This window comes from Notolabrus celidotus, chromosome 12 (genome assembly GCF_009762535.1).
Source record: "Notolabrus celidotus isolate fNotCel1 chromosome 12, fNotCel1.pri, whole genome shotgun sequence".
Classification (NCBI taxonomy): Eukaryota; Metazoa; Chordata; class Actinopteri; order Labriformes; family Labridae; genus Notolabrus; species Notolabrus celidotus.
In genome coordinates this window covers 25129102-25140744 of record NC_048283.1, presented here as the reverse complement: position 1 = coordinate 25140744, position 11643 = coordinate 25129102, and the positions used below count along the sequence as shown (strand labels likewise).

The 11643-nt window shown below is 39.6% G+C and overlaps 1 protein-coding gene across 6 annotated transcripts in view; it reads left to right on the top strand.

Moving 5' to 3' along the window:
- Positions 1 to 4919: 4919 nt before the first annotated feature.
- The window catches only part of gask1a (golgi associated kinase 1A), a 62921-nt gene continuing 56197 nt past the window's right edge, over positions 4920 to 11643 (top strand). For 4 of the 6 annotated variants that reach the window (XR_004633381.1, XM_034698534.1, XM_034698533.1 and 1 more), the window contains exon 1: positions 4920 to 5043. Coding sequence is in view for 5 of the 6 variants with exons in the window: in XM_034698534.1 (XP_034554425.1) it covers positions 4978 to 5043 (66 nt within the window). In the remaining variant the exon portion in view is untranslated. Of the gene's footprint in view, positions 5044 to 7907; positions 8254 to 11643 lie in introns of those variants that run through there. The other 2 variants (XM_034698535.1, XM_034698536.1) reach the window with 2 other exon arrangements.

Below are 11643 nucleotides of genomic sequence, written 5' to 3'. Positions count from 1 at the left end.
CAAAAGTTTGGACACACCTTCTCATTCAATGTTTTTTTATTTATTTTAATTATTTTCGACATTGTAGATTAATGCTGAAGACGTCAAAATTATGAAATAATCTGTTTTTGCCATAATCTGGATTACAACAGTAGTCAAACAGGGCTATCCATTGTGTACTAACCCTACATCTGAACAACACAACTGATGGTCTCAAACACATTAAGAAGGCAAGTCATTCTACAAATGAACTCTTGACAAGGCTCATGTTAATTAGAAACCATTCCAGGAGACCACTTCATGAAGTAGACTGAGAGAATACCAAGAGTGTGCAAAGCTGTCATGAAGGAAAAAGGGGGCTACTTTACAGAACCTAAAATATAAAACATATTCTGGTTTGTTTCACACTTTTTTGTTCATTAAATAATTCCATATATTTTCTTTCATAGTTTTGATGTCTTTGGTATTAATCTACAGTGTTTCAAATAATTAAAATAAATAAAAACCATTGAATGAGAAGGTGTTTCCAAACTTTTGACTGGTAGTGTACATAAAGAAAAATATGCTGCAATGCAGGAATTATGCATCTTTAGAAACACATGCATAAGTCCAAAACAAACGCAACAGCAGAAACACACGGCATTGACATCAATCGTGCTCCAAATACAGAAATAATGCAGAGCAAAAAAAAAAACACAAAATCATAAAACATCTGCAATAGAAAGATTAGGCTTTAAAACGGAAGTGCTCCAGGCCTGAAGGGGGCACTGGTTGACACAGCTTTGACCAGATGCTCTTGCTGGGATATCTGTCATCCAAAGTGAGATACTTGTGACATTATACATGAGCATGAGCCAAGCGGCAAGCTCCGTTCTTAAAATAAGAAGCCCGTGCAAAAGTGCTAAAAGCTGCAGTGCATCGAACTTGAGGCTGGCTCCAGAAATACCGCAAACCACATACACACCCATTCAAAGAAGACGATCTTTACAGCAGAAATAAACATGTTTACAGCCTGGTTCAAAAAACACTTTAGGTCTGAATAGCTCATTTCTCTATCAGCACACACTGAACAGAGGTGAATTTTTTATTACTTGTTATTTTTGAAGATATTAAACTTACAAGTTTTGCCCAAATAAGGCTTGATTGACAGGCGGGCACCCTGTAGCTGTCAGCGAAAAGGCTAAAGGCCCGTCTCTTTATCTCACACTTGGACGAAGTTAGGTTGAGTTCAGCATTTCCAATATGGCTCCCGCCGATGATTCGTTTCAAAACAGCGCTTCAGAAACAGATGGGTGACGACACGGATACTACGTCCATTATTGTACAGTCTATGGCATGAGCGTACTCCTTTTTATGAGAAAGCAGTTCCTACATCAGGACAACTCGATATCTTCACTACAATACAAAGTAGATAGGCTGAGACACTTCAACACTGAGACACTTCAACACTGTGGGCCAGAAAGAAAGAAGAAAAGAGATGGTAGTGACAGCTGAACTGTGTGAACTAATTGTCATGGTTGTAAAAATGTGGTCTGGGATTTTCCCAGAAAAAAGCGTTAAATCATCATTATCTGCTTAACAGCACAAAGGAACTCATCTGATAATGGTACAAATATGCAATCGGGAAACAAGGCACCATTTGTTATCTCTCTCTGACTCATGGATTTGTAGGTTTAAGGTGGGTGTCTCCAAGCCCTGACCAGCTGTGGATCCTGCAACAAGATGGTTACATAACCACGGAGAAGTCGACAAAGACATTTTTGATTAGTTCCTCACAGGTCCAAGAGATCAGAGGCTCACCTCAGCAGTGACAGGAGGGAAAGAAAGGGTCAGTGTTACAACTGTTTAATCACATTCTTCATTGAGTGGTCTGCAGAGAGCTTGCTACTTGTTTCTAAATGCTCGATCTTTATCATCAACATTCCAACACCCTCCTTCCCATGGATCATGCTATCTCACACAGATGTGATTGGATAAGTGGGGTACATGCTACAAGATAATCAGGTTGATTTTGGGTCCTTTTAGGAGTCAGACTGAAGTCCTGGTAGTTTGATGGCGTCAGAGATTATCTTGCCAGATGTTCCTGTGGTGTGAGGTATGTTGGGAGTGACTTTACTTCCCCTCAATCTGCTTGGAGGAACAATCCAATCTAGGAACAAACACAGGCACGGCAACAAGAATGAACGCAAAGTCAGATGGACGTCTAAGAGGAAGGACCAACCTGTGAATTTAAGACAGCAACATGAGTGTTTATACAATACATCCAATTCAGCGTACAGAGGAGTTTCTCAGCAGCTTGCAACATTTAGTTTGTCGATCGTGATAGCATCGTGCCTGCTTTTCTCAATCCTCCATGTTTGTTGACTTTAAAGGCGAATTTGACTGTGAGAGATTTCACAAGATTTCCAGGGTTAAAAGTCTGGACTGCTGTGAGAACTGTGAGAACAAAACTGATCAATCCGTGTCACATTTCCAACATCTATTAAATCAAAAATCTATCAGCAGGGATGAGTTAAGTCAGCTTATCACACCCAAATGCAGACGGCATTGATTTCCCTCCTTACTGTCAAACCTTTAGTTGCAAAAATCAACTTGATTTCTGAAACTTCTTTTTTTTTTTATCCAAGAGGCTTTGTATCAAGTTCAATTTCAAGTTTCAAAGGTCACATTACTCATTATTACTCACTTCTGACCTGTTGCAGAGACAGTGAAAATCCTTCAGATGGTGGTGTGCATGAAAGTAGTGGAATGATGTTTACTTGATTTCCGAAAGATTGTCAACTCATACATTCTGTTTTCTTAGTTAGTCTGACTATGTCTCCAGTGTGCCTGATCTCCTTAGGGGAAGTGTATTTGATTTTGCCTCGACAACAGTTAGTGATCCACAAACCTGAACCCTGAAATTAACATTGTTTCAAGCCTCAACCGATGCACTTTCAAATTGGTGGTTTCTCATGGACCTAGAAAGATAGCTGGATTTCTCGATCGGCACACACTACGGGGGGTGAATATTTTCATAACGCGGCGATTGGCCTCAAAACAGCGCTTCAAAAACAGATGGTTGACGTCACAGATACTACGTCCATTATTTATTCAGTCTATGGTTCATATGTTTGCATACTTGTGTGTTGAAGTGTCCTTGTTGCTCTGCAATACTCCGCCTTAACACTAGTTGGCAGTGCAATTCCTGTGCTCATCATGTCGCTACTTTCCGGTTCAGTTACATTCTCTGCTTGTTTGTGCACATGCATAAAAACATGGCAACTAAATCCAAGCAAATTATCTTGGAATTGGAGCTGTAGTTGATGATGAAATTATTGCAAGTAAGAAAGAGAGGAGATCGAAGGAATAGCGCTGAATCAGGACAGGCAGAGGATGGGGGAATTTTTTGCATGTGTGAGACGATGCTACGCTGACTTAGATGGGCATTGTAGTCTGCGTTGTTTCAGCAGGAAATACATTTTTGAGTGGGTGCATGTAAAGTTATGTACATACTGCTGCATACAGGGCTACGCAAACCATACAGCGTATGAAAAGGCATAGATTTGACGCATTAGTATAAACTGTGCTTTACTCCTGGCATAATTGCTAATCAATAAGTAAGTAAGAAAATGCTGATTCATGTAACAGTATCAGACTAATCAGACAACTGTGTGAAGCCGACGGCTTAAAAGGTCTGGACCCATGCGTAGCTAAAGATACAGCCTGCTGGTCTGATTCCAAACTGCTGATACTGTACAGCAGTGTAAAGCCAGAGGAATGCTGCCAGTGAACAAAGCTCTCACTGTGTGGCAGAGAAATATCTTCCCTATCTCCTTCTCTGTGGTTTGGAAACACTCTGTTGCCATAAAGCCTGAGCAGTCTGAAGGAATGAGATAATGCACGACAAGTGGGCACACATATGATCTACTGTACGTGCACACACACTAATAATTAACTCTCTGCTGCACACAAATCCCTGCATGTGTTAAAACAGTGTCCCGTTTAGTGGCTCTTTTGTTCTTCTGAAATGTCATACAGTGTTAGCCGCAGAGGTTGCATGGCTACGGTGTCAGGGTGAAGGGTCAGAGGTCAGTAGAGTCAGATGAAGTAGTTGATTGTGCAGCAGGACAGTGGTGCTGAACATCAGCCATGAGCGAGTAGGCGGTTAGGCTGCAGAGAGGCGGAGAGGTCAGAAAGCAGATGAACGCAACTAGCAGAGCTTTGTGCTTTCACACACACACACACACACACACACACACACACACACACACACACACACACACACACACACACACACACACACACACACACACACTCCACATCTGTCATCTGCTTCTCTCTGTCTCCATACACCATAACCTTGGATGTATTTTCATGTACATGTGCAAGGTTTTAATCTTATGTTTTAATCTTACCTTAGTGCTGCAGTTCTGAACATGCAAATTAATCTGAGAATTTTAAAAGGACGATGACAACATTAAGGGACCCTGATAAGGATGACAACGACCCTGACACTGCAGATCAAACCACTTCAATCATTCCTCTATAGAAAGGTTGTGATGTCTTTAAAGCAAGTCCGTCCTGCTGAGATGATCATGTGAAGTATCCTTGTAGGTGACTGTTTTCAGGAGTGTGGCTGATTCAAAAACAAAAACACATTGCCACCTAGTGGTTTCTGCTCTTCATCACATCACACAGCAGGCTGAGGCTCAGATGTGTAGAAAACAATGTAAGTTGTATGTCTTGTCATGAGTTGCTTTTGTTTTCTTTTTTCTTTTTTGTATTCTGTGTTGGTTATGTTTAGAGATCCTTGTCTTATGTTTCTCATCCATGTTGTTTCCTGTTTTATTTTGTAGTAATTGCTCCATCTGTGTCTGGTTTAGTTTTACTTCCTGTGTTTTCCCTCCTTTTTGATTGTCCTCACCTGTGCCTCTTTGTCCTCACCTGTCTTGTTACTCATTACCAGGTGTGTATGTGTATAAAGTCTCTGTGTTTCCTGCCTTCTGTTCCCGTGGTATGACCGTCTCCTGCTCCCTGGGATTATTTAGTGGACTTACTCGTTTCTCATGGACTTTGATTTATGTAAGTTTTTGCTTATCAAAACCTTTTATTCTAATCTGCATCTTAAGCCCTCCTCCTGGTTTTTCCAAACCATGACAGCTGTTTGCACTCAGTCAGGACAGAGTTTCAAGACGGTGAAGCGTTTTGATTTTGCACCTGTCCTGCAAAGATGCAGCCAAAAATGCTTAACAAAACAAAATACACTAACAATTAAAACCAAATAAAATATGATATGTGAGGCATTTAAAACAAAGAAACAATATAAATCAGAACTTAAGATGATAAAACAAGGTTAACCTTTGTCATGCATCATGCAGAAGCAACTGACACATTGAGCATTCGAAAGAAACACTGTTTTACAACAGATCACACAAGGTGTTTCAAGAAAAAATATTTCACTCTATATTATATTTCACTGCATATCATTATGGTACATATGGTGTGTGTAAATTAGCTTTAAGCTAACTCTGGTACAATGCATCAAATGGTGACATTTATGTTAAATATTGTACATGGTCCCTTTACAAATAAATCAAATAAATTTTCCCCATGCAATAGCTAGACTATGCACAAGTAGAAAGTCTCCATAGTGTATATATTTTATGTTATAATAATCTAATTTCTTTTTTGCGTTTTAATTATTCTTTAAATTAGTATGTATATTGTTGTACTCTCCTGTCTCTTGCTGAAAACTGCTGTTGCAAAAAAATTTCCCTCAATGCCGGATCAATAAAGTCTATATTGTCTTATCAAAATTAACTGAGGAAAGGGGAAATCAGAAAACAAAAAATACCCTGGAAAAAAAACAAACTTAAACAAATAAGAACACACATGCTGTAAAAACAAAATTAGTCTAAAATAAATGTCATGAACCTCTTTTATCTACAGTCTAAGTTCAAACTATTAATGTATTTACCAAAAGCATGCCACACAGACTCAATGAAATGAGATAAATCATCTTATTGTATAACTTCGACTTGGCTAAATCCAGTTTCCTGAAGAACTTATTAGCCTTTAGTGAAATTTGTAGAAGCTCATTGAGATAAACACTTAAAAATGGCTTATGCATATTTTTAATATAAACAGTCTTTTGTACAAAGATTACTGCTCAAGTTTTTTTAAGGGAGGTGTACATGCAGAAAGTCTGTTTAAAAGTTCGGTTTCACTTATCCTCATTTGAATTTTAAAAAAGAGTCACCTGTAGTATCATCTTTCTGTTTTTCCTTACATTTGATCAGGCCTCTACCTTTTCACAATACTTAAAACAGCCCCTGTGTTTTCTTTGTGCATTAGTAGGAGAGCAGATCAACAGCACTCTCTAAAATCACTCGGGTTGGAATTTGAATACAAATAACCTCCTGAATAAATGCACAATAAACTCAACATCTGATGCATCTAAAATATCATGAACTGTGAAACTGGGACTGTGCTCATGTCTGATAAATGTGTGCTGACGTTGCTGTGCTTGTGATAAACATCAATATGCATAGTCAAAGAGAGCCTCAAACACAAGGGGGCGCCAGAGACCTTCTCTTAGAGTAAAATGTAGGCCAGCACTGTGACTGAGCTCATTCCAGTAAGGCTTTAAGATACCTCTACATACTGAGCCTGTTTATCACATCTTCTCCTGTCAGTTCATGAAATTAGCAGATCAGCTGTTTGTGTCTCTGTGATGTTACAGCTACGGTACCAGAGCACAAATATAAGACACAACATGACTTTTATTGTCATCAGGACACCATTACTCAACCTGTGTGTCTGACAGCAGGGCTCTTTTTTTGGATCACACAATAACACCTAGAAGCTTTTCAGGGCAGCAGAGCTGATCTGTTGTGACTGAGCGAGCTCGGTGGGGACTCAGGCTCATGCTTGAGCACCTCAGCAGTAATAGTGTCACTTTTAACACCTACTTTTATTCAGCAGGTCAGCAGACTGAAGTATTCTGGTCACTTCAAGTCTTTATTTAACCAGAGGGCACCGCTGTACCCAAAAAGGTGGCATATTTAAATGAAGCTGCTTGTGTCTCATGTCTGTCTTACACCTTTACTTTATGTTGAGAACATATATACACAGTATATAAACACACGTGTGTGAACACACTGTGTATATATATATATGCATATGTGTATATATATGTACACACACACCATTCAGTTTGTTCTCAGAAATATGACGTTTTAAAATTCAGCCTGAGAGGCTGTTCATATGCAATTATCTTTTTAAAAAAAAACAACTTGTATGCCCTGCAAATTTGGTCGTATATGAACTGATATAGGATGCAACTGTTAATTACCATACCCTAACTAATGATGTATTGAACACGTTGTCATTACACAAAGTCAAAGTGACAGGATCATTAGTTCATGGTGAACAACATGAATTCATAATTAATTCATACAGAAATTCATCATGAGTCGTGCATTACTTCAGCATGAATTAAGCATGATTTCGATAAGAAAACTTTTCCATTATTGTAAAGTGTTAACAAACTTCTTTTATTTGTGTTATTTCAATTATAACCTTATTTTTCAAGGCCTTTTTGTTTATTCTCACAATAATTTGGCTAACAAAACTTATCCATAAGATGAGGATATTTTGCTTTCCATTATAAAAACAACAATCTGAAACTTGATATGCATTTCCCTTGTGGCTGAAAAGAATGTTGGTGTTTGCATTTGATTTCCCATCCTAAACATTTCCATAGAATACTTTAAATATACTTGTTTTCGTTTCGGAGGAATGCATGGATATTTCCCTGTTTTTAAGATCGATGTTGTTTTTTCTGGCAGTGTGGAGAAACGTTACTTTACCGAGGGGGGAAGACTCTACTCATATTTCAGTCCAAGCAGACTGCTTTCCTGCGTAAACACTGGGGCTTTTACTTTGAAAACCGCTTTCCCAGACGCAAGCGTGGAGCAGCGCGTTCCCCAGGGAGGAGAGGCTGCTGGGCTCACGACAGCCTGCAGATCAAACTCAAAGTTTGCAGCAAAGAAAGCGACCGTATGGTGATGTTACCTGTGCCTCTGAGGTTACTTTTTAAAAGCAGGAAAGAGTGTTTAGTTTTAGTTTGATGGAAAGATTTTAAGTTGTTGGGGGAGTCGCGCGCAACTTCAGGACCACCGGCTGTCCAGTGTTCGCGTGGAGATCCATCCAGCTTCAGTCGACGGGATGTGGCTGTGATAAATGAAGGATTTAAGGTGGCTTCAGAGGAGTGTGCATGACCTGATGATGGTGAGTTTCTTCTTTTCATGCTGATGTTTCATCCGCCCTGCGTAAACACAGAGAGAGGGAGCAGCGAGAGAAAGTTTGAGCCCTGTAGAGTGCTGACTGTGCAGAATGCAGAGCTGCGCATGTGAGTTCAAACTCATCCGGAGTCCCAGGCAATCAAAGTAGCAAGTTATAACTGGCCTCTTCTGGCAGTTTATTCTCTCTCTGTTGACCTACATTTCAGGTCTCATATCAAGAGACATCGAAACTTTTCTTAAACTCTCATTTTACCAGATAATATCACCTGAGAAAGAAGCAACAGACTCTGACACTACTGCTCCCAAAAACATTGAAGTGGCATAAAGTGAGTGGGAACTATGTGATGACTATGACACACATTTAGAAACACTGCATTATATAACTACTTCCATTTTTAATACACTTCAAGTCACTTTTGAGCAGATTGAACTACATATTTCTTGTTGTCTACCCCTGACAGGTTAAGACTGATGCATAAAGCCTTTGGTCAACAGTATGCTGCAAAGATATTCATAAGTATTTTACATTTTTAGGTTAGATCCTTTTTTAAATTGTATTTTAAGAGTTATCCAAAGTTTTTTAAAGACAAAGATCTAAACTGAAGCTATGTGGCTTGAAAAGAAGTAAAGTCGTGCTTGAGGACAACTCTGTGGTTTTCATTATAGTAGGCAGTGGGTTAAGTTTATTATTCACAGTGTTGCTCTAACTGGTGTCAAGACCTTAGTTGAGAAAATGTGGAATCTAAAGGTCAAGACTTCACCCATGATTCTTAAAAATTGGAAATCAATTCCATTGCGGTCTACTAGAATTGATGGAAATGTAGCAGAGCACTTGCAAATCACAATACAGTTTTGCCTTTGCTCAAAATAATGAATTTAAAGAGGTCACTTCGTCCTGAGTACTGTGTCGACCTCTGAAAAAGTGGGATCATCTTGAATCAAAGTTTTTTAATGCTGATATAAGTACAAGTGAAATGTGCCACTTATCTGTAAAGTGTTAAGACCCTCATAACTGAGGCAAGCTGGCTTTGTAACTGTAGTTTTGAAGATATATTAAGATTACGAGTTTTGCCCAAATGATTGACAGGAACATTGTAGCTGTTAGCGAGGAGGCTAAAGACCAGCCTCTTTACCTCACACTAGCTCGACAGAAGTTAGGTTGAGTTCAGCATTTCCAATATGGCACCCACCAATGATCGGCTTCAAAACAAGGCCTCAGAAACAGACGGGTGACGTCGTCTATTTATTATACATTCTATGGTTTAATGTCTGGAGATGATGAGCCCAAAAAGGTGGTCTTAAAAAAACAGCCTCTTCCAATAGACTGACTGGAGAGTGTGTGTTACTGTAAACAAATTTAAAGGTATGCCCATCGCCAGATCCATAATCCAGCTGAAGGCGCTGTCATAGAGACAACATAAGGGACAGATGGCCACATAACTAATTTACTACAACTTATTCTCATTTCTATCATGTTTCAGTCAGTCAACTTGCGCAGTATTGATCAAAACTTTATTTCAGCAGCAGAACACGGTTTGAGTTTGATGTCTAGGCTCTGAACCTCATCACTACTTGCAGAAATTAAGGAGTGATGACACACTGTAATCTCTTGAATCCTCTATAGTTGGAGCCTGCAGGTGGATGCTAGGAGGTGGTGGGGCTGACATTTTTAGTGCAGCACTGGTGCAGGGCAGCTGTGGCATTGGCAAAGCAGAGGCTTAATCTTAAATATACTGCCTGATTTGGAGGGATACTTTGTCAAGCAAATGTGAAAGTTGTGCAGCTCGAGTTGCCTGTCTGAACGAGCTTGCAGGCGTTGCTCCATTACTAATACTGATATTTCACTGCAACTCAAATATTAGACTTCAATCTAAAACATAATGACACACTTTTATCCAAAAGTATTAAAACCAACATAAATAGTTCTATTCAATGTGTTTGTATCAACAGTGTTTTCCTTATTTCAAAAGTAACTCTGAAAAGGAAGGTGGTCTTATATTTGGGGCCATCTTATATTAGTCATTACGGTATTTTGGTCCCATTTTATGTATTGAAATATGATCGCAAACATCAGCCCCTATATATCAGATAGTCTGTTAAAAGGCAGAGGAAACCTAAAACAGGAGGAATTGCTGTGTGGCCCATGTAGATGTTTGATATACAAGTAATCAAATCCTCATGCACGCAGGTTTATGCACCCAGCAGTGTTTTTTTTTCTGCCCAGAGGTAAACTTTGAAAATAGTTTGCTTTGAAAGTAAAAACACTGTGTTCCTATCTGCAGATCGTCCGTCTGTCTTTCAGGCTGTCTATAGTCTCACATTTCAAATTGGTTCCATATGCAGAGCAGACATGCTCCCGGTCTGAACTGCCACATGGAGGGAAACTCTGCCCATTCTCCTCTTTCCCTTTTTTTCTTTTCTTCTCTTTCCCATCTCTTCTCCTTGTTCTTATTTCCGAATTTCCCCTCTCCCCCCTCCCTCTCCTTTCTTTCTGTGTCATGATTAGCTTTGTCTCTTTCTGGATATTTATACTAACAAACCTTTTGAGGTAATTTAAGAAGGTGACAGATGGAAAACTTTGTGATGCTGCACGCTCACAGCTTCTTCTCCTTTTAAAGCAAAACCAGTCCAGTTCTCTGTGAATCGTAGGTCTAAGTACCTCCTCAGTGACTGGGTCCACGTTGGAATTCAGTGCTGGGCACACAAAACCCTCCAGAGCAACATAGTTGGTCTTTATGTGTTTAACACCAGGGACGGCAGCCGCTCATTATGCTCTCAGCTGGGTTTTCCTGCTTCTTTGCATCACGTCACGTGGAGAGGGAAGAAAAACAGATTGAATTCATTGAGTCTACTCCAGGTTCCTTCGCACACTGCCTTTAGATTTTTCAAAGAGAGAGTTTCTCTTTCTTCCTGTTTCTTACTCTCTCGCTTTCTCTCTCACACACACCACAACTATGTAGTACACTGATGGCACTAGGACCCTGAGCGCCTGCCATCCTTACCTCTCAGAGTTTGTGATTGAGTCTGTACCTTCTCATACTTTGGATTCTTAATCGATGATTCACCGTCTTTTCAAGCTTCACATTCAGCAACTCATAAAAAAGTTAAAGTTGCAACATGTTTTTCTTTTGCTGCAAAGAAAAGACTTGTTGCTGCTTCTTTCATGCCCCTGATTGACGTTTGGTGAGGTTTTGTCTATGTATGCATCATCTAAATGCCTGCACTCTCTGAATGCTGGAGCATTGAGCTTCATTACGAATCTTAAGTCTCTAAAGGCTGATTTATACTTCTGCGGTGAATCGACGGCGTAGCCTACACCGTGTATTTCATCTCCTCCTCTCTTTTCTTCATGTCTGTATGATTGACAGTCATAAGT